At 38.2% G+C, this 21660-nt stretch overlaps 2 protein-coding genes across 2 annotated transcripts in view; one reads left to right on the top strand and one right to left on the bottom strand.

Annotated features, from left to right (window-relative positions):
* The first annotated feature begins 3358 nt into the window (after positions 1-3358).
* On the top strand, positions 3359-17276 carry METTL3 (methyltransferase like 3). The gene is made up of 11 exons (XM_011382763.2): positions 3359-3604; positions 12143-12360; positions 12446-12850; positions 13843-14018; positions 14619-14835; positions 15058-15245; positions 15592-15630; positions 15810-15918; positions 16038-16103; positions 16273-16385; positions 17043-17276. The coding sequence occupies exons 1-11, from the start codon at positions 3505-3507 to the stop codon at positions 17152-17154; spliced, it is 1743 nt and encodes a 580-aa protein (XP_011381065.1). The 5' UTR covers positions 3359-3504; the 3' UTR covers positions 17155-17276.
* Positions 17277-18001: 725 nt separating this feature from the next.
* The window catches only part of TOX4 (TOX high mobility group box family member 4), a 13748-nt gene continuing 10089 nt past the window's right edge, over positions 18002-21660 (bottom strand). The window contains exons 6-9 of the mRNA XM_011382762.2: positions 21552-21632; positions 20442-21185; positions 19145-19308; positions 18002-18511 (exon numbers count right to left, since the gene is read on the bottom strand). Coding sequence (XP_011381064.1) covers positions 18451-18511; positions 19145-19308; positions 20442-21185; positions 21552-21632 — 1050 coding nt within the window. The 3' untranslated portion in view covers positions 18002-18450. The remainder of the gene's footprint in view (positions 18512-19144; positions 19309-20441; positions 21186-21551; positions 21633-21660) is intronic.

Below are 21660 nucleotides of genomic sequence, written 5' to 3'. Positions count from 1 at the left end.
ACCAAAAAACCATTTAGCCAAAGAACTTTTGGTTAGTACTGTGGATGTTTCAGTAATCCATTGCTGTGTAACAAACTATCCCAAAACTAAGAGTCTTAATAACTACGTATTTGCTTGTGATTCCATGGTTGTCTGGGCAGGCTTCAGCAAGGATGGCTTGTCTATATTCCATGTTGTTAAAAGCTAAATTCACTCTCACCGTATGGATTTGGGCTGGAGGATCAAAGATGGCCTTACTCACTTCTGGCCCCTCAGCTGAATGGCTGGAATGTTGGAGCTTCTCTCCTTATAGTCTTTCATCCTACAGAGCCTTTTGCCCTTCGAGGTCTTTCAATTTCTAGGATATCTCTCTCCTTTCTCTTTTCAGCTGGTTTGTCATTTTAGGACTTCCACGAAGGCCTAGGTCTCTAAGAAGACAAAAGCAGACACTGCAAGGCCACTTAAGGCCTAGGTCTGAAACTCAATATCACTTCTGCCACAGTCTGATAGCCAAAGCTAGTCAGAAGCCCAGCTCAAATTAAAGAAGAGGGGAAATATGCTTTTCCTGTTAACAGTGGCAAAGTCACACTGCATAAGTGCATGTGGAATAGGAGCCATTGTTGGTGATAACTTTGGAAACAGTTTACTGCAACAGATATGAGGAATAAAAATGTAATCCATGCAGCACTCATCTCTGCTCACAACCAGGCTTACACTCTGTTTTGACTATTAAGAGATCTGGGTGAGATTCCCTCCTCTCTACACTGCTCAGGGTTGAATGCAGACTAACAGTGGCAGACAAAAAAGCACTGGCTTTCTTTTGAGCAGAAAACTGAGCATGAGTCTAGAAAGAATCTCTAAGCAGATCATGCTAAGTAGCCTTCCCGCGCTCCTAAAATTTGGCCATTTACTACTTTAATAATTTACCCAAAGTGAATGTGAAAGCAAAGACTTCAGACTTCTGGGAGCTGCCCTTGATTTGGATGATTTTCAGAAGTACCTATGCTATTTATAGGTCAGAGGAGACAATCCAGGCCTTAGGAATCCTGAATTCTACTAGAGACTAAATCTCTTCCACTAGAAAATCCTTCCTTTCCTAGACAAAAGTGCTTATTCTGTTTAGGGGTTGACCTGCAGAATCCTGTCTTTAAGATGAGTCAATTTCCTTTATCTTCTGCAAGGCTATACCCAGAACTCTCTCCCCCAAGACTATTTAGTTTTAGAACTATATCATGTCTGTATATTTCATTTCTATATGTTAAGAACCTTGAAAGAAACTGTGATCTTATAACAAGAGAGGGATTCAAATTTGTGAACAATTAACTTTTTTTTTTTCCGGAATTTTTATGAGTTTATTTAAGGCAAACTGATGAAATATGCCAGAGAGCAAGATCTCAAGTGTTCCCTGTGAACAATTAACTGTTAATTTAACAGTTCTATAATATAGCAATAATGGGGCTATTTTACTTTAGTAATAATATATATGTCTAAACTTAAAGCTACACAGGATACATTCCAAATGGAAGTACAAAAGTATCTCTTATTAACTTTCTTGAGGGAAGTTTCTAGAGCAAAGTTATTAAAGGAAGCAAAATCCCTTAGATAGAGCAGTCCCCTCGAGCAGTCTTCCATGATCTCACATCGGCCAACTTTCCCAAGAGTATTTCTGCTGAGGAAGATAGCATTTTTGCTTCTCAATATGTGTAATCCTGAAAATCAAATGTCCAGAGATGCTCATGTGAATGCATATTTATTTCCGTGTCTTCTACTTCTAGGTTCATATACAAAGTTACGCATCTCAACAGACAGTGTAAGTTACCTACTAAGTAAATTAAATTCAGAAAATGAGATGGAAATGAATATTTTGATTACTAAATCTTTACCTAGCACATAGTAGTCACTCAATATTTGCTGAATAAATGGATGAAACTGCCACATCCTAATACACATACATCTTTCTTCTCAAAGCCCCCTTCTATTCACCTCTTCCTTTACATTACTATCCACAACCAGTTTCCAAGTTAATTAAAGGTCCTATCATCACTTAGTTACAATAGACTAACCATTTCTCTTTCTCCAAACTCCTCCCCATCTCAATCCAATTAGAACACCAGATCAATCTTAAAACACTCCCTATTCACAAACCCTAAATTATTCTGTGTTGTCCTCTGAATAAATTGCAAGCTCTTTACTCAGGTAACGTACTTTTTGCAGTCTGGCCTCAAATATGGATATGTAAATAACTTTCCAAATCCTCAAATATAATTCTCCATGTTCTAGTGAACTAATCTGAGTTAGCAGGACACACATTATGCTTTCCTCATTCTGGTCTAGACCTTTGCTTTTGTCATGTCCTTGGCTTGGAATTCTCTCCTATAGCTTCACCTACTGAAGACGTAGCTGTCACTTCAAGCCTGAACCTTGATGTCACTGTCTTTCCAATGCCTTCCTGGGCCATCCAGGCTTAGAGTCCTCCACTTCTTGGCAATCACATGTATTTTTCAGAACTTATGCTCATGCTGCCTTGTGTGTAAAGATGGTTCAATATTAATAAACCGGGTCTTAGCTCCTTTACCAGGCTAGAAACTCTGAAAACAGGAGCCATGCCTTTTCAAGCTTTTCTTTCAGGCAGTGTTTGGCGTCATGCAGACATTTGATAATTCAGTGGTTTCTAAATGCTCCCATTCAGAGGACCCCTTAAAAATAAAAACCTTTTGTATTTAAGTTTACTACACATAGAGACGTGCACATACCAAAATGTTTGGTTCAATTAATTCTCAAAAACGACATACTGATGCAACCAACATCCAGATATAAGAAACACAATGCACCTTGAAACCCTGAAGTACCCTTGTCTCCCCTTGTGAGGACTCTATTTGAATATATCACACATGATACTTGTAGATTTGATATAAGTATGAAGAGTGAGAATATGTATTTGCAGATTCCTTACATCACTGATCCATCAGTCTTCCTTCTCTTTCAGAGAAGTTCCCCTCACCCCCAAATCGGGAACTAATGTAACAGCAATCTTTGTAATTGAATGCATGGAAACATACACCTATAACACCTTCAATGGAAAAAGGTATATGTCAAACTGTTAAGAGGAATCCTTCATTTCAAATACCTGTAGTACTACATGTACAGCTCTACGAGTGCTACCTTAAGGTCAACTCTCAGGGCTCTTGTCCTTATATTCAACATGGCCGCATGCGCGCCTATAAGCAACATGGCCGTGCTGCCAGGCACCAACATGGCAACCAAAGCCCCGTTGGGCCCGGAAGCCCGAGAGAGCGCCAATAAAAAATATGTCCGTCGTTCTGCCAACACATAAGATGGATCTTTTTTCAGCTTCAAAGCGAGCGCGAAACCGGAAATGACTTTTCCGCCGAGCGCATTTCCCGGGATCTCTTTCCGGTTAGCCTTAGGGTGTCCGCGTGAGAATTGGATATTTCCTGGAACTCCGGCTGGGAGGTGCTCGTCCGCCGCGCCTGATTCGAGACTTGTTCAAGCTGAGGGGACAGGATGTCGGACACGTGGAGTTCTATCCAGGCCCACAAAAAGCAGCTGGACTCGCTGCGGGAGAGGCTGCAGCGGAGGCGGAAGCAGGACTCGGGGCACTTGGGTGAGGCGCGAGGCTGTCTCGGCTGATGCTAAACCGAGATGGGCGGGAGGGAACCCTGGAGAAAGAGACAGCTCTGGAGTCGGCGCCCTTCTCCAAGCGGCTATTTCTTTAACGCCTAGTGCATTGATACTCTCTTTCGCCCCTCAGCATCACTGACACTTCGCCCTCTTGCAGTAGTCGAGATTCCTTCCCACCCTGTGTTTTGATTCCTCCAGTTCGCTTTCCAGGGACTGACGCCAGGGCCCCACCTTCGTTGCCCGGCTGATGCCCCTTAAGTCTATAAGAATGTCTCGTTTGCTAGGCCTCTCAGCCCTGTCCCTCGAAGCATCAAGTCCCCTCTTTTTGTTGCTCCCATGGCACTTTGTTCTCCCCTCGGTGATAGCGACTGTTTTGTAGTGGTTGTTTCTTTGTGACTGTGGGACCCTGAGAGCAAGCACCGAGCCTTGATATCCACAGGGCCCATTTCAGTGGCCCTCACTGAGTTGCACTCGCTGTTGCTAAATGAATAGAGGAACTGGTATTGTTTCAGTCATTTACATGCCGAGCAGGAATCTGAAAACATTTTTTAAAAAAACTTTTTCTCCCCTCCCGTTGCCCCGTGTGTCAGTCATAAAACGAAGGAACCTCAAAAGATTTTCAGTCCTACCTATCACCTGTTCCCAGCACGAACCGTGAATTATTTAAGGTCAATCTTGTCTTGATACATATCTGGTCCATGCACACATATTTTGGTCCCTGGAACTAGCAGATTCCCTGGCAGGACATTCACACCATAATAAATAAATAAACGTCTATTGAGTTTCTACAGTGTGCGTGAGTCTAGTTAGACAAAACTAAGTATGACATTGATCCTGCCCTCAAAGAGATTGATGCAATATTTTACATGTTAAATACCAAATGAATGATTCCACAATGAATACAGTGAAAGGAGAAGTTAGGAACGAGTTGGTTTGGTGAGTGAAGGCATCATGGAGGAGTTGGCACTTGGAATTTGGTTTTGACGACTATATAGGACTTATTAAAAGTTAAGAGGACAGGGTGAGTAGAGGAAGAAGTGCAAGACACATGATCAGGAATTATTATTAGTCAGGCATTGGAATTGTTACTGAATTACCCAAGAGGGAGAATATTTTCCTTCAATTCCTTTGACCTCTGGTTGTTGATCCAGTTTTCTCTATTTTTTCTTTTTCTTTCATTTATTCTGTTTCTGAGCCTTGTATTTATGCATATCAATTTTAGACAATATAACAATGACATAACTATCACATAGACACGTGACCCAATTGCTTCTTATTTTATCATAAACTCTTACTGGGCTTAAGTATCTCAACTTTTTCAAAAACAGAATTTTGGAAGGAAATGATTAGAGGTTTGTCTGTTACATATATGTGTGTGTTCTTGAAAAACCTTACTTTCTGCAAAAGCCTGCATTTAAGATACAGAGCTTATAGAAGAAATAAGTTTAGAAGTCGTCTACTCAAAACCTATGTAACTTTGTTAGTAGAACCCTTACAGTATTCTACTAAAATTACTAGCATAGTTAAATCTCCACTGGTGTCTTGACCTATAATGAAAGTCATTCCATCTCCATAGCCTATACCCTGGGATTCCTACTTTTCCTTCCAAACATTAGTCTGTTTTTGTTTAACCAAGGGAAATAACTACAGTTTCTTCATCTGGACTTGCAGCTTCCAAGATAGCTTAACATAGTGCAAAGTGTAGCACTTCTTGAAGCCACCAAACCAGCCATATGTATATATATATGTATACATATACATATATATATATATATATATATATATATATATATATATATATTTAAAGGGCATTTCTGTAGGATTCTGACCTATATATAATGCTAACATATATTATTATAGTTGAGGCCATTTCTGTAGGATTCTGACCTTTTTTTCTTAACATATTCATGTACTGCCAAAGATTTTTCTGTGAGAGTATTTGCCCATGACCACTTCGAATATTAACATGATGAGAAAATCATTTGTGAACCAAGTTTTCCATGTTATTTTGATATTCTTATTTACCAGTTACATATGAACTGATTTACATTGAATAAATACATTGTAGCAAAACAGATTGTACTTAGATAATATTTGAGAGAAGTCAGAGAAACTTTTGTTTAATGGAGCCTCTTTTAGAGGTCCATGGAGTGATCATTGGGAAAGCAGCAGTGGGATGTGGGCCCTCTAGGTAAGTTGCTCGATCAGTAGAAAAGAAGAGGGGCTGATGGTTCTATTCTTTTGTACCTAGAAACTCAACAGTTACTACATTTGGACACTAGATTAATCAACTTCACTATGTGTATTTCAATAAAAGGTAATGTATGTAGCCTTATTCTGTCCTCTCCCTATATTCTTCACATGGATAGCCTATCACTTTGTTTTAGTCTCCTGGGACTCTTTTGCAGTATAGAAAGATGCGACAGCCTTGGATGTGTGCATTTCTTCTAGGGATTTTTTTTTTTGGCGGGGAGTGGGGGAAATATTTATTTAATTTTAGTATGGAATAATTTGTTTTCCTTCAGCAGTGGCAATTTAAAAAGAGGACTTGAAAATTCAAGTAGTTGTTTCCTTTAACAAAATGATTTACAAAATTAATTTTTAAAAAACCATCTCAGTATACTACATCATCGACTACTTTGTGTCCAGCTATGTCTTTGTCATTTTTGTGAGAGATGACATCTATATGTAGTTTTGTTTGTTTTTTGGTTATACGCAGCATACTTTACACTTATCCATTTCTAAATTCATATTCTTTAGATGGATGATCTATTGTTCTTGGTCATTTTAAGTTCCTCTTCACTTTTTCATGGTTTTAACCTCACTTTGGTATTAACCAAACTTGGTGCCATACGCAAACCTAACCACTAGAGCCTCAATACTTTATCCAGGTCTTTGCTAAGCATGTTTAATAATTTTGACAAGATTGTAAAATTTGAATCCAAATATTCTTTTTGGTTATAACTATCTCTTAACTTGTATGTCTACCTAATAATATATGGTTAAGACTCCTAGTACATCCACCTAATAATATGATTAAGACTCCTATAAAAGTATTTTTGAAGTCGTGACTAAATATATGTTGTCTTGTGTCCTAGGGCTTTGTGAGGCCCTAGGTAAGGCGGGAGTAGGTAGAGATGAATCATACAAATTAATCCAGCCAGTTACTGTTTTTTCAATTATTTTGATTTTTCCAAAGATATTTCTTTGAATGTTAAGAGTCTTAGGAACATATTGTAAAACACACTTTACTAGTTTATTAATCAGATTGGTATGTAAGATATAACACAAGGCTTGGTTAAAGTTCATATCACTCTTTTTTTTCTCACAGGAAATAAAAATTTTCATACCACACCTTGGTTTTTATAGCATTATTGAAATCTGATATTTAATTGTTTACTACTGACCTCAGTGTTAGAAGACAAGGATATTAAACGAATGAATGCAAAATAGTATGGACAAAGAATCTGTTGGGAGCTCTTTGTTAACTAGGCATTTTTAAAGTACAACTTTTTAAAAAATTGTGTCAAAGTATGCTACATAAAACTTACCATTTTAACCATTTGTAAGTATACAGTTCAGTAATGTGAATTGGATTCACATTGTTGGGCAACCAATCTTCAGAACTTTTTCATCTTGCAAAACTGAAACTCTATCTATTAAACAGTTCCATATCCTCCTTTCCCCCCAGTTCCTAGCAACCATCATTCTACTTTCTGTTTCTATCATTTGATTACTAGATACCCCATAGAAATGGAATCATAATAAAGCCTTTGTCTTTTTATGACTGGCTTATTTCACTTAGCATAATGTCCTCAAGGGTCATCCATGTCATAGCATTTGTCAGAATTTCCTTTTTAAGGCTGAATATTCCGTTGTATATCTGTACCACATTTTGTTTATCCATTTATTCATCGGTGGACGTTTGGGTTTCTACCTTTTAACTATTGTGAATAATGCTGCTTTCAAAAATTTTAGTTAATATACCCAGAAGTGGAAATGCTGGATCATATGGCACAGGTTTCCTCTCCACTATCCAAAAATAGAGTGTTCTTATGAAACTTTTTGTAAGCTGAAATGGCATAAAGCAAAGAAGCAATTACCTTAGGATACATCACGCTCTCACCTTTTTTCATAAAAGCAAAAACCCTCTTTGGATTTCTTTCATTTAGCAAGAATAGGTACTAAGGAAGGTCTTTTCGTAGAAGCAAAGTAGTAAAAGCAAACTTTCAAAAAGCAAGGGATTCCTGTAATTCTATTTTCAATTTTTTGAGGAACCAGCAAACTTTTTCGTAAAGTACAGCTTTTTGTAATGAAGATTATTACCTTAAATAAATCTTTTTTTTAATTGAAACAAAATACACTTGGCCAAGTTTAGCACATGGTAAATATGTGAACTGCTCAGTGTATTCATCTGTGAGACTGAAGATGTGCATATAGATGTTAATATATTTTGGAGGTCAGCAAATTAGTAAGCTGGCCATATTTTTATATCTTCCAGCTAATACTTTGTTTATATGCAGTGGAGCTCTTAACCAAAGAATAAACTCAAGTATTATGTATTACTTTGCTAAACCCAACACATATAATTTTTATTAGATTAGAAACAGTGTCAGCATTGTTACTAGCATAGTGTAAGTAGTCAGTAAATGTACTGAACAAATACTTTCTGAAGGAGTTGGAACCCAGCTGTTCTTAATCCTTTTCTGGACAATAGACCATATTAAGAATGATAAAACATTGGCATCTCTTCCCAAAATATGTGTGTGTACATATTATTATTCACATGTAAAGATTTGCATGTGACTTCAGGGAATTCAGAGTGGCTAAAGCCCATCCATAAATAAATTACATTAATTAGCTGTTAACTTTTCCCACAACATTAAACATGAACCCCTTCCTTCCAATAACCTTAAAAGAGGTATTTTCAGCTGCAGTGTCCTGATTGTCATAAAAAGAAAACTCCCAGGAGGTGTGACTAACATAAGGATCCATGACTAGAATCACATCACCAGGTTGTATTTTAAAAAAGCAGTATTAAAACAAGTGATTAGTCAAGTTGCCAGAGAGAAAAAAAAAAAATCTAGTTCTAGGGACTGAAAATGTATGTTAAAGTGGTTCCTTTTATATAAACTTGTTACTTTAAGAAAAATTATAAATTACTCAAAGAACATCTAAATTCTGTTACAAGAAAGCGAAAACTCTAAAAAGTGTTCATATGATTACATTCTTGATAGTATCAATAGGTTAATTATAAAAAGCCCACTTTCTTGAGCCACAATGAAGTATACAGATGTTGTATTATAAAGTTGTACACCTGAAACTTACATAATATTATTAACCAGTGTTACCCCAATATATTTAATTTTTTAAAAAGCACATTTCAGTTTATTGACCCTAAAATTGGAGCAAAATCAGTCTTTTTCTTAGAGATAATGTCTGATAGAGTGTATAAAGTCTAGAATAAAAAAAAGTCTTTTAGAAGTAGCAAATAACATTTATATGAGAAGTTGGTAGGAAAGAAATCAAGAGCGTTAACATCTAACCAAATTTATTGTTATTTTAAATATGATAATAGCAGATGTAACTGTCAAGTGGGTTGTTTTTTTTTTTCATTGAACTGTTAGCTCCTTGGCTTTATTTAAAATAAACTCAGAAAATGTTTATCAAAAAAATAATGTGGTATTGCATATTTAAGCCAAGTGTCTCAAGAACCACTTTTTTGTGTGTGTGGCAGTGAATAAGTATATTCCCAAACATAGTTTGGATTAGATTACATTAATAAGAATGTTTCTGAAGTACTGATTGAAAATTTGAAATCATGGAAGTAAATGCTCAGTAATTTGACATTTATTTTAATGATAGCACTCATTTTCTTGTAAGAAATGTGGGCAAGAAATGAGCAAAATATGCAAAATCGAGATGTAACAGGTTTCCAGAGAAGACATACAGATAACTAGCGGGTATATGAAAAGGTATTTAACATCACCAATCATCAGGAAAATGCAAATCACAGTCATAATGAGATATTAACTTCATACTTGTTAGGATGGCTATTATTTAAAAATTAAAAGAATGTGTTGGTAAAGACAATAGCCATTGTGAAAGACAGTATGTAGGTTCCTCAAAAAATGAAAAATAGAATTGCCATATGATCCAGCAATCCTGCTTTTGTGTACTCAAAAGAATTAAAATCAGGATACCTGCGTACCCATGTTCGCTGCAGCATTACTCTCAATAGCCAGGATATGTAAACAACCTAAATGTTCATCGGTAGATGAATGGATAAAGAAAATGTGGAATATATATACAATGGAATATTACTCAGCCATAAAAGGATCCTGCCAGAGTGGACCTAGAAGACATTACACTAAGTGAAATAGACAAAGACAAATACTGTATAATCTCACTTAGATGATATTTGAGATGTAGAATCTAAAATAGATATGGAGAGTAGAATGGTGATTGCTAGGGAATGGAGGATGGGGGTAAATGGGGAGGTGATGGTCAAAGGGTACATAGTTTGTTATGTGAAAAAAGTAAGTTCTAGAGATCTACTATATAGCATAATGTCTATAGCTAACAAATCGTATATTGAAAAATTTTCTAAGAGGGTATATCTTACAGTAAATGATCTTACCACACACACAAATAATAATAAAGGCAGCAGAAGGAAACTTAGGGAGGTGATATATTTATGGCCTTGTTGGTGGTGATTGGTTTCATGGGTGTGTATAATTTTCTCCAAAGTCATCGAGTTGTATACATTAAATATGTACAGCTTTTTACACGTCAATCATACTTCAAAGTAGTTAAAAAAAATGTAATAGGGATTTTTCTATAGGGAGCTTAGTCCTTTATTAATAAAATAAAACTCATACTAAGGACAACAGCATATTACAAGGCGCCTGGCACAAAGTTTGAACATAAGTGTGGAGGGATGGGTAATTTATGGCTTACCTAAAATATTAAAAATTTCAAAACTACACAACAATATGCTAAGTATTGACTTAAAATCTGTAGATAAATCTACATTTTCCTTTAGCTTGTTTCTGTTATCAGAACCTTGAGATAAATAGCTTACATAATTTACTCCCTTTGGCATACTTTATGAGTTTTACAGGTCAATATATAATGTATAAAACAATTTGTGGATATAATGCCTGAAATCTTAATTTTAAAATCCTTTGTGTTTTTTATGCCTTATTAATGATATTTATCATTGATTGTGCTTAGGTTGCTTAATGAAATAAATTCGGTTACTTCAAAAAAATTTAAAACTTGACTGATAATGTAAATTGTAATTGGAGTATTTTAGCTTAAATTTATTAGACTTGTAGAATCTCTGAATTGCAAGAGACTTCTGTAGTCTTCCAAGTAAGCTGTCACTCCTATTTCTTACATAATTCTTTTACTTTAGGTCAGTTGCTCTCAAACTCTTTCTTATTTAGACCTTCAAAGTGCTTCCATGACCCTTCCATGTGTACAGCACCTTTGCCAAAACAAAACAAGGAACTTTTATCATTTCATCTGGCACAGGTTCTAGTCTCTTAGCAAATAAAGGAATCACAAGTAAGCAAGGTGAAGAAAGTTATGTCAATTATATAACATTTCCAGCTAACATAGAGTTTATTTTCCAAATAGTGCATAACTTATTTTTATAAAATTTAACTGTTCAGCAAGGTATTTGGTGTAGTACAGTTCCATTGTCCTTGGAATTTCTGAGTCAAATTTCACTAAAGTCAGTTCCATTAGAATGGAAATTTCTAAGTAACCAAAATATTTCTAAATGTAAAATAATGGGTCACTTATAATACTTAATTTAGCAGAATTTCCTGAGAATTTAATATTTTATTTGTATTTTAACTAACTAATCACAGATATTAAGCTTTCCCAAAGGTCATACTTTGTCCTAATTTTAGTTTCTCAAGTCTTATTAAGGTTGTGTTGGCTATTCAGCTTGTGAAGCATTAGAGTAGGTAATAAAAATAGGAAGTATAATCTAGTGACCAGGGCTTCAGCAAAGTTTTTAAAATTTTTGTGTTTGATTTAAAGGTCACACCATTCTAACCTCCAACACTTCCATTTTGATGTCCAGTAGCCTTAATTCATAAAATTCACACTCCATTCCTCAAAAAGACCTGATCATGGCTTAGGTTGTTGAAAATATTTCTGGCTTTTAAATTCAGGTTGATTATATCAGTGTCATTTAGAGTGACTTGAATGGAGATGATATAGACACTTCTATCTACTATACCACTAATTTATTTCCTTTGAAGCACAGCAAGGACAAGGAATTAGGAAAACACCTCTTATTCAATAGAAGACTGAGGGTTATCTTGGCAAAGCAGTGAATACTTGAGTATGATTAAGGAAAAGTTATCTAGTGCTAAATGTGGTCAGAGGATTTCCTGCATGAAATGAAAGAACTGTCCTATGAATGCTGGAGAATTTGACTTCTGAGGAATATATAGACTGACAGTGGTTGCCCTTTTGCGTTTTCACTTCTCTTCACTCCTAGATCTACGGAATCCAGAGGCAGCACTGTCTCCAACCTTCCGCAGTGACAGCCCAGTGCCTGCTGCACCTACTTCTGGTAGCTCTAAGCCCAGCACAGCTTCAGCAGTTCCTGAATTAGCTACAGACCCTGAATTAGAGAAGAAGTTGCTACACCACCTCTCCGATCTAGCCCTAACATTGCCCACTGATGCTGTGTCCATCCGTCTTGCCATCTCCACGGTAACGGCCAGATAAGTCAGGTTTGGGATCTACCACTTTTCCTCAGTTCATGGTCAGTGTCTTATTCCCTCCCCTCCTTCCCTAGCCAGATGCCCCTGCTACTCAAGATGGAGTGGAAAGCCTCCTACAGAAGTTTGCAGCTCAGGAGTTGATAGAAGTAAAGCGAGGTCTCCTACAAGATGATGCACATCCCACTCTTGTGACCTATGCCGATCATTCCAAGCTTTCCGCCATGATGGGCGCTGTGGCAGAAAAGAAGGGCCCTGGGGAGGTAACAGGGACTATCACAGGGCAGAAGCGGCGTGCAGAACAGGACTCGACCACAGTAGCTGCCTTTGCTGGCTCTTTGGCCTCTGGTCTGGCCTCTTCAGCATCAGAAGCAGCCAAGGAGCCAACCAAGAAATCGAGGAAACATGCTGCATCAGATGTTGATCTGGAGATAGAAAGCCTTCTGAATCAACAGTCTACTAAAGAACAACAGAGCAAGAAGGTGGGGGCAGATGGAAATGCTTTTACACATATACTTTGAATTGTACCTTGGGTTGAGAGAAATTTACTCTTAGGGCAAGGAGCAGTTATTAGAATTGAAGGTTTAGAGCAGTGGTTCTCAACTAGGGATGATTTTGCTCCCCTCTCTCCTGCCAAGGACATTTGGCAATATCTGAAGATGTTTCTGGTTGTCACACACAGGAGTGCTACAGACATCTCGTGGGTAGAGGCAAGGGATGCTGCTAAGCATCCTACAGTCCTAGTAGGGCAGCCCCTACACAACAAAGGATTATCCAGCCCAAAATGTCAATAATGCCAATGTCAAAAAAATAATTTAGAGAATCTTTATCATTAGATCTGTTTGGAAGAATCATGTGATCAAAAGAAGAGTTATCCAAATAACAGAAATAGAGGGAGATGAATGAAGATGAATACTGTAAGATAGTCATATGACCAATGATTATGGAAATTGATTAAACAATGTGAATTGACAATACAGCAGGTCCTCGAATAATGTTTTGTTCAAAGTCATTTTGTTATAAGAATGAGACGCTGTAGGAACTTAACTCTTTATGTCAATTGGCCTATGGTAAAATTGGTTTCTTTATACATCATTGTGCTTAAAGTCACAAATCCTATTGATGACGTTAAGAGAGAACTTACTGTTTAGTGGTTGAGTATAAAATATTGGACACACATGAGTTCTCATCTGTTTGCTACTTATAGCTGTGTGATTTTGAACAAGTTAATTAACTTCTCTTGAGCCTTAGTCTTCTTATCTTTAACGCAAGGAAAACTAGAGTACCCTCCCTTATAGAATTGTTGCATAGACTCTGAGCTAAATAGTAAAGTGCTTGCGCTTTTCCTTTGTTTGGTACCTAATAAATATAAGTGGTTTTAGTGGGCATTATTGTCAAGTGGAATTTATAGAGGTGGTTTAAGGGCTCATTTTATCTACAAACCCTTTTTAGTCCAAGAATTCTTCTGTCACAGGTCAGTCAGGAGATCCTAGAGCTATTAAATACTACAACAGCCAAGGAACAATCCATTGTTGAAAAGTTTCGATCACGAGGTCGGGCCCAAGTGCAAGAGTTTTGTGACTATGGAACCAAGGAGGAGTGCATGAAAGCCAGTGATGCTGATCGGCCATGTCGCAAGCTGCACTTCAGGTCTCGGGAGTGGGGGGGCGGCGGTCATGAATCTCCATGAAGCTGCCATTCCTTTTCTGCACATTCCTTCTAGTCTTTGGGGTTATATCTTTAATCCTGTTATTTAATGGTTTTAATATGGTTTGTCTAAGATCTCTAGACTCTGAAGGTATACTTTTATAAGTAGTGTTCTGTGGGAAGGGAGTACTCCCAAAAAGATGCGAGGTTTTTTTTTTAATGCCCCTTTCTTCTTGCAATGGCAAGGCATCTCTGTCTCTGAGCCCCAGTGAATGTGGAATGAGGATGATGTTAGGAGAAATAGGACCCAAGGCTCTTAGGTCAGTGTTTTATACTGCTATAACCAGCAAGCTTCCTTCCTTCCTGTCGTAAGATAAGGAAATTATGTCTTTGCTCAGAGAGGAATTAAAACTCCTTTAGTGTGATTTATGGATTTCCATGTCATCTGCCTACCCCTTCTCTGAAAACTCTTGGAGGAAGCTCTGATGATAAAATTGGTAGAGGGTAAAAGACAGGAAATTTTAAAATAGTTTAGACCTTGAACTGTGGGATCTAACTCTGGAATATCATCTTGATTCTGATTCTCCCTTTTTATTTTCCCAGGCGAATTATCAATAAACACACTGATGAGTCATTAGGTGACTGCTCTTTCCTTAACACATGTTTCCACATGGATACCTGCAAATATGTTCACTATGAAATTGATGCTTGCATGGATTCTGAGGCTCCTGGGAGCAAAGATCATACACCAAGCCAGGAGCTTGCTCTTACACAGAGTGTTGGAGGTGACTCCAGTGCAGATCGACTCTTCCCACCTCAGGTACTGTCAGCTCAGAAAACTTTTCTCAGTTTAGGATTTGTATCTGAGTAGGGCAGCCATACGGATAGGAAAGCAGGACATGATCAGTAATTTGTCTTGCTGATTGGGAATGGAATGGGATAGATATGCTCATGAGGGAGTAGGAAAATCAAATGGAAAAGAGGGAATGGGGCCATGAATCAGAGTGAGTAAAAGAAGATGACCAAATACCACCTCATGCAGTGGATCTGTTGTGATATCCGCTACCTGGACGTCAGTATCTTGGGCAAGTTTGCAGTTGTGATGGCTGATCCACCCTGGGATATTCACATGGAGCTGCCCTATGGGACCCTGACAGATGATGAGATGCGCAGGCTCAACATACCAGTACTGCAGGATGATGGCTTTCTCTTCCTCTGGGTCACAGGCAGGTAATGCAGTTCAAAGATATGTAGTTATGGGCAGATATAGTACAGAGTGAGTACTGGGTGGGGATAAAATCCTGGGTTTTCCTAGCCATGCTATAAATATATGATTGAGTGAGCTTTTTTTTCTACTGAGATTTAGAGCCTGTTTATAACAGAAATTATACCTTGAATTCTGTTTAAAGGTAAGGCCATTGAAGATATATTTTCTTTCCATTCTTAGATCCACCCTGTTGCCCAAATGGTGTCTTGCATGTAAATGTTCACTGAATGTCTACTGAAAACACTTAGCTATCTTGAAGGGAGGAAAAAAATATGGACATAGAAGTATCTCTTTATCCCTTATTTCTAGGGCCATGGAGTTGGGCAGAGAATGTCTGAATCTCTGGGGGTAAGTAGCAATCATTGTGTTGCTTTCTTTTTAGAGAAATAAATATGTAATTGCTATAGTTGAGAAATATGTCCTGTTTTTTTAGAGTATTCCTTTTGATTTCTTGCCTCTGTAGATGGTACTGTTCATAAACTGTGAAAGCCTAATTAAGCTCTAGTTCTCTTTTTTATGCCCCACAGTTATGAACGGGTAGATGAAATTATCTGGGTGAAGACAAATCAACTGCAACGCATCATTCGGACAGGCCGTACAGGTCATTGGTTGAACCATGGGAAGGAACACTGCTTGGTGAGCAGCAGTGGGGCTCAATTCATTAGGTGGAAAAAGACAAATTGTTTGATTTTTTATTGAGAAAAAAGTTCACATGCTGGGGATTCATAAGGTAATTTGTTCTCTATGGTGAGCAGGTTGGTGTTAAAGGAAATCCCCAAGGCTTCAACCAGGGTCTGGATTGTGATGTGATCGTAGCTGAGGTATGTGTTTTCTCAGGCATCCAAGGTTTTCACATTTTAATTGGTATAGTTATTCATGTCAAGTATATTCTTATCCCAAGTTCTCTCATTTGGATCATAAACATAAATGGAAAGGGCTAGAATTGCAATTTTGGGTAACTTAAAAGCAGCTAGAGCCTTTATTTCCTAGGTTCGTTCCACTAGTCATAAACCAGATGAAATCTATGGCATGATTGAGAGACTATCCCCTGGCACTCGCAAGATTGAGTTATTTGGACGACCACACAATGTGCAGCCCAACTGGTAAGGTGATCAGAGACCATGCTTGCCCCAAGGGCAAAACTGTTTATAGTCAAGGACAGAAGTTAGTACACCTTCACCTCATATTCTAGTAGTCTGTAAGTGGGATTCATAAGCCACTTATGCTTACATTTAAACTGTTTTACAGGATTCTGCAACAATGGAAATACAACAGGTTTTAGGACTCAAACTACTGCTCTCTAGGGTTTCTTCTCTTAAGCAACCTAAAGAGCTTCCTCAGTTATTGTAGTGATGTTTTGAATCTGCCCCCTTGTGGTTTAAGAATCTGTTAAATCTGTCAATAATTTTAATATATTTCATCCTGTTAGTAGAGCTTTAAAAGACATGCTGCTAGCAATTTACTTATCCTAAGAATACTCACTGGCACCAACAACTTTGTGAAGTAGGCCTGGTTAGCCATCAGTTATTAATGCTTAAGTAATACAGGTACTGCCTGTTTTAACACCAGAATCTGTGCTCTCAATTCCTAACCAGTCATGCTACCCTATATGATACTAATATTAAAGTCTTTTAAAATTAATTGGCATGAATATTCGATGAGACAATAGGCAGTCTTAACAAAAGGTATGCATCATTTAACAATATTAAGCCTTTTAATTCCAGGATTTTTGGTTTGCCCCATCTTTCCCCTTGCTTCAGGATCACCCTTGGAAACCAACTGGATGGGATCCACCTACTAGACCCAGATGTGGTTGCCCGGTTCAAGCAAAGGTATCCAGATGGTATCATCTCTAAACCTAAAAATCTCTAGAAGCACTTTGTCACAGAGATAAGCATCCATAGCCATGGCTCTGCAGGCAGCACCTGAAGAGTAATATTTGTACAATAGCATTTTTCCTTATTTAAATAAAAGTTTATATTGTAATTGGGATTTCGAGGTCAAATTTTGGCTTTGCCACTTAACAGTGTGTAATCTATGTAACTCATCTCTCAGTATGATTCTTGACACATAAACTGGGAATATTATTCACCTCATGGGTTGATGTAAGGATTCAAACTAAATGAATGCATGGAAAGCATTAACGTGTTGATTATACAGTACAGGATCAAAGTGATTAGCAGTTAGTACTATATAAACATAGTAATCAAGAAGGGGGTTCTCTGGGACAGCATTTCTCAAGGTGAGATTTGCGTTTCACTTAAGGTCGGCATCACTAGGGCTATCATGTTCTAAATATTTCTGTTATGCTATGTGGCTTTGCCAGTCTCTCTCTTATTCTTTAGCTTGTTTCCAAGAAAAATGAAGTAAGTACATTTTAGATTAAATAAGTACCTAGGATGTGCAGAGAATTAACCTATACATATTATGTAAGTGAAAACACCTCTGGCTTATCTTTTAGAAGATATTTCATCAAACAGAAGTGAACACAACTTTAGACTTTGGTGAAACCTTATATTAATTTAAAAATGTTGCGTTCTGCCTTTTACTCTCATAAACTGTGATAACTGAAGTAAGGAGGGACAGTGACTACAGAAATGACATTTGTAAAGAGGAAGAAATAAGAAACTCCTAGGTGATGTTATTGTCCCTACAGCCCAGTATGCCTGTGTTGAAAACCTTTGTTCTCAAAGCAGTGTATAGACATGATAGCAATAGCTCTGTTTAAGAGGTAACTTTTAATCCAACCCTTTATCCCCTTAAAAATGGATGCACACAGTGGTAGGCTCAAAGCTGACGTGTACTCTCTCATAATTTTAATAATCTTTTAGGCAAGTCCTATGACAATTATACCAACAAGTTTCCTCAAACAACCCCACCACCACCACCCCTGTTTTGCTTGTCCATATTCCCTTCACCCTTTGCTCTGCTATCATCACTGGCATCTCTGCTCATACTTGAAAGTAAAAAGCAATTCCAGATTATAGCAAACTCAATGGCCTTGCTCCATAGGCTGGCCCCTTATTGAAGGAAACAAAAGGAGAGAAGCATGAAGGACCATCATGCGTTGAGATCAGGCAGTACCAAAGCCCAACTTGAGTTTTACAAACAGGATCTTGGACATGTTCCTGGCAGATAAATCTTCACTGGCTTGGAGAACAGGAAGGACTATTTTACAAACACCACTGTGTTTGAATTTCTAGAGGCGACCCAGGCCAAGAAGACATCCCTAAGAGAGAAAAAGACATGCAAACTTAGAATTAAAGCTTAGATATATTCTTTTTAAATTCTTGTCTTAAATAGGTTCCCAGTTCATTTCCTGTAGCATCAAGGTGAGACAATATCACTCAATAGGAGTATCAGGGCATTAAGGACAGGCAATCCTACTTTACTGAAGAGGATTTGAGATAGGAAATACCAATGCCTCGTTTTGTGGATGTGGGAAAATCCCAGGAAAATTTGGGGAGAGGGGCAAAATCTTTAGGACCTCTCCCCTACTCCTTCAACACTTAGCACTTGTTGTGCTACTTACCACTTATCCATTCCTCCTCAAATTCTAATTCCCTAAGAGGTCTAATTTGCACTAAAGAGATAAGCTAATATTCAGTCACAAACTACTTAATGTGTCATCATACACTTAAAGACCATATATAGAGTTAATCATGAACTGCTAATTATGTCATCTTGTCTATGTGGCAAATGTAAGCTCTTTTTAAGCACGGGAACTTTTCTAATAGCTTCTAAAATGAGACATACATATAGTGACCTGCTCTAAGGTAATAATGATATGCTTAGGGTTACCATGTTTTCCAACAGTTAATTCGGCAATACCTGAATTATAAGAAGAGAAGCTATAACTCACCTGCAGTGCTTCACCACACACTCATTGCTGCAGTACTCATTGTCCCAGTCCTTACTCACAACGGGAGGGTTCTCACAGCCAGACCTCACACATCGAGGCTGGGGTGAGAGTGTCATAGGAGACCCACTCACCAATTCAACATCCATTTGAGAAGGAGACTCAACCTATGAGAGGATGAGAGCACCAAAGATGGATAAGATTTGCTACCTATTTCATCAGCCACTAGTCAAATTAACTCTGGGAGCCAATGGAGCAACAGGTGTTAAAATCCTTCACATTAAGGGGTAATGTTCCGAAAGAAGGTGAGTTCTTGGTCTTCCCTCTATATCCAGCTTTAGTACTTTGCCAAACATACTGACATGAAAATTCTTCCCATCAGGGGAATGCTGGCCATATGCTAGTACACTAGTTGACTCTAACGACTCAGGTTTGATCTGCACTGGTCCACTCATACCTATGCAGATTTACCAATGCAGTTCAAGGGTCAACTGTGTATTTTCAATCTGCTGATGGGAATCAATCTAAGTGGAGAGCCAACTAGTAGTTTTACATGTGCATGGTGGACCACTGCATTCTAATTTTAATCTTACCCATGACTGACTTTATTCCACACTTGAATTAATATTCCTCTGAAAATATCGTATCAAAAGTAAGACACATGAGTAGAGGTTGTGTCACCTTACCTTAAATTGTGAGTGAGGGCTTAGAGAAGATGAAATGTGCCATTAGAAAACAAGAACTTGGAGATTCAGTTTCCTCCTGATAGCGGTATTATTTATTTTTCTTTATAAAGTATTGCTTCATTAATTGTGGAACTGGTCTCAACAGACCCATATTTTAAAATGAGTATTGGTCATGTACAAGTTAAAACTAGGGTAGCTGGCATCTGTTTATATCTGTTTATTGGACTCACTGGTATGAACCAACTGAATTTTTCTAGCTATATCGCCTATCCATCCCTCCACTAAAAACATTAAGCCAAGCTTCCAAATATAAGAGAAATGGAAAGACTTCTATTTCCAAAGTTAGGATCCTTGGGTAGATAGCGTCAAAAAATAACTCTGGGCTTCAGCTGTATCCTCTCTAGTTGAACTACAGTATTCTGCATGAATGAACACTACAGAGTATCATGGGTGGGACAAGTCACAGAGAACTATCTTTTATAGGATGTTTCATACTGCTGGTTGCTGCCGGGCATTAAAGGCTAGGATAGCAATCCCCATTTTTATTGGCTCAACCAAAAATGCTCTAATACATTTCCACTGGTCTAGAGGAAAGACTTGAAAACAGAGCTCACCTCAGGAACTACGTCTGTGATCATCTCACAGATTGTCTCAGGAGAGGTTTCCTCCACTGTATGGGCCTCAGGGCTGTTGTTCATAGGCCGCTCAGGACTGCTTTCCACAGCTGGTGGGACTAACGTAGTCTGCATTTTCAGAGTGGGTCCAGGCACGATCTTGATCTGCAGAGGAGGTGGCTGTTGCTGTAAATTGATTCGAGCTTTCTGAGGTGGAGGCTGTTGCATGGCCTGGAGTGGGGGAGGCTGCTGCAGAATGGTTACTTGCTGCTGAGTAGGGGGCTGAGGCATCTGTTGCAATGGAGGGGGTTGTAGTCGGGGTGGAGGCAGTTGCATAGAAGCAGCAGCAGCTGCTGCTGCCTGTAAAACTGACCGAGTGACAATCTGGGCTTGTTGACTGGGCTGGATGGTAGCTGTGCTGCTTTGGCCCAGTTGGATCCCCCGGGAGGTCACCACTGTGGCTGGGATAACGGTAACCATCCCTCCTTGAGACATGGTAATAGATGAGGGCAACATCTGTTTGGTAATAATCAACTTGGTGATATTAGGCTGACCCCCAGCCCCAGAAGATGCCTGGTTTGCCACATAGGATGAAAGAGTAGAGTTGACAACAATGGAAGGGGACAGGGCAGGGGGCTCTGTTGAGGCTGGTGCTGGAGATGCTGGGTCAACGGTAGCCACAGGAGGTGGCGAAGGAGTTTGTGATGGTGGCACTGGATCCAACTCCACTGTTTCCACAGTGGCCTAAAAGTACAAAAAAGAAAAATCGTTATTGGGAAATTTACTCTCTTTATCAGGACATAGTTACTTTAATTACTTCCCAAAAGATACATCACAGACTGGAAAGATAAATAAAAAGAAAGGAAAAGAGCTGTTGTGAGTGATACCCTGGCTTAAGCAAACAATGGAAATTAACTCAGAAAGACTGTTTGGCAAGGTTTATGATGGAAACAATAGGAAACTATGTTATATACTTTTAAGCTTTTAATCCTACATAGTATTAAGAGATTCCACAGGATTTTAGTGATATTTACTTATAACTGCTAAGAAACAGCTCAAAAAATCTTTTTATTGGTTTAAATAAATATTCACCTACCCTAACCCTCTTACCTGACACTCTTGATTGTCTTTATAAGCAGCCAGAGCTTTCAGATACTCTTTCTTGGCAGCCTCAGTTTTCCTTTTATACACCTGCAGGAAAAAGACTGTTTAAAAAAGT

This window comes from Pteropus vampyrus, unplaced genomic scaffold (genome assembly GCF_000151845.1).
Source record: "Pteropus vampyrus isolate Shadow unplaced genomic scaffold, Pvam_2.0 Scaffold488, whole genome shotgun sequence".
Classification (NCBI taxonomy): domain Eukaryota; kingdom Metazoa; phylum Chordata; class Mammalia; order Chiroptera; family Pteropodidae; genus Pteropus; species Pteropus vampyrus.
Note: the sequence above shows the minus strand (reverse complement) of the source record. Positions and strands in the feature narration are given on the sequence as shown.

Coding starts and splice junctions, on each gene's coding strand:
- METTL3 (XM_011382763.2), top strand. CDS start 3,505: ATGTCGGACACGTGGAGTTCTATCCAGGCCCACAAAAAGCAGCTGGAC. Junction 14,019..14,618: donor TGTCGCAAGCTGCACTTCAG/GTCTCGGGAGTG, acceptor TTATTTTCCCAG/GCGAATTATCAATAAACACA. Junction 15,919..16,037: donor ATGGGAAGGAACACTGCTTG/GTGAGCAGCAGT, acceptor TATGGTGAGCAG/GTTGGTGTTAAAGGAAATCC.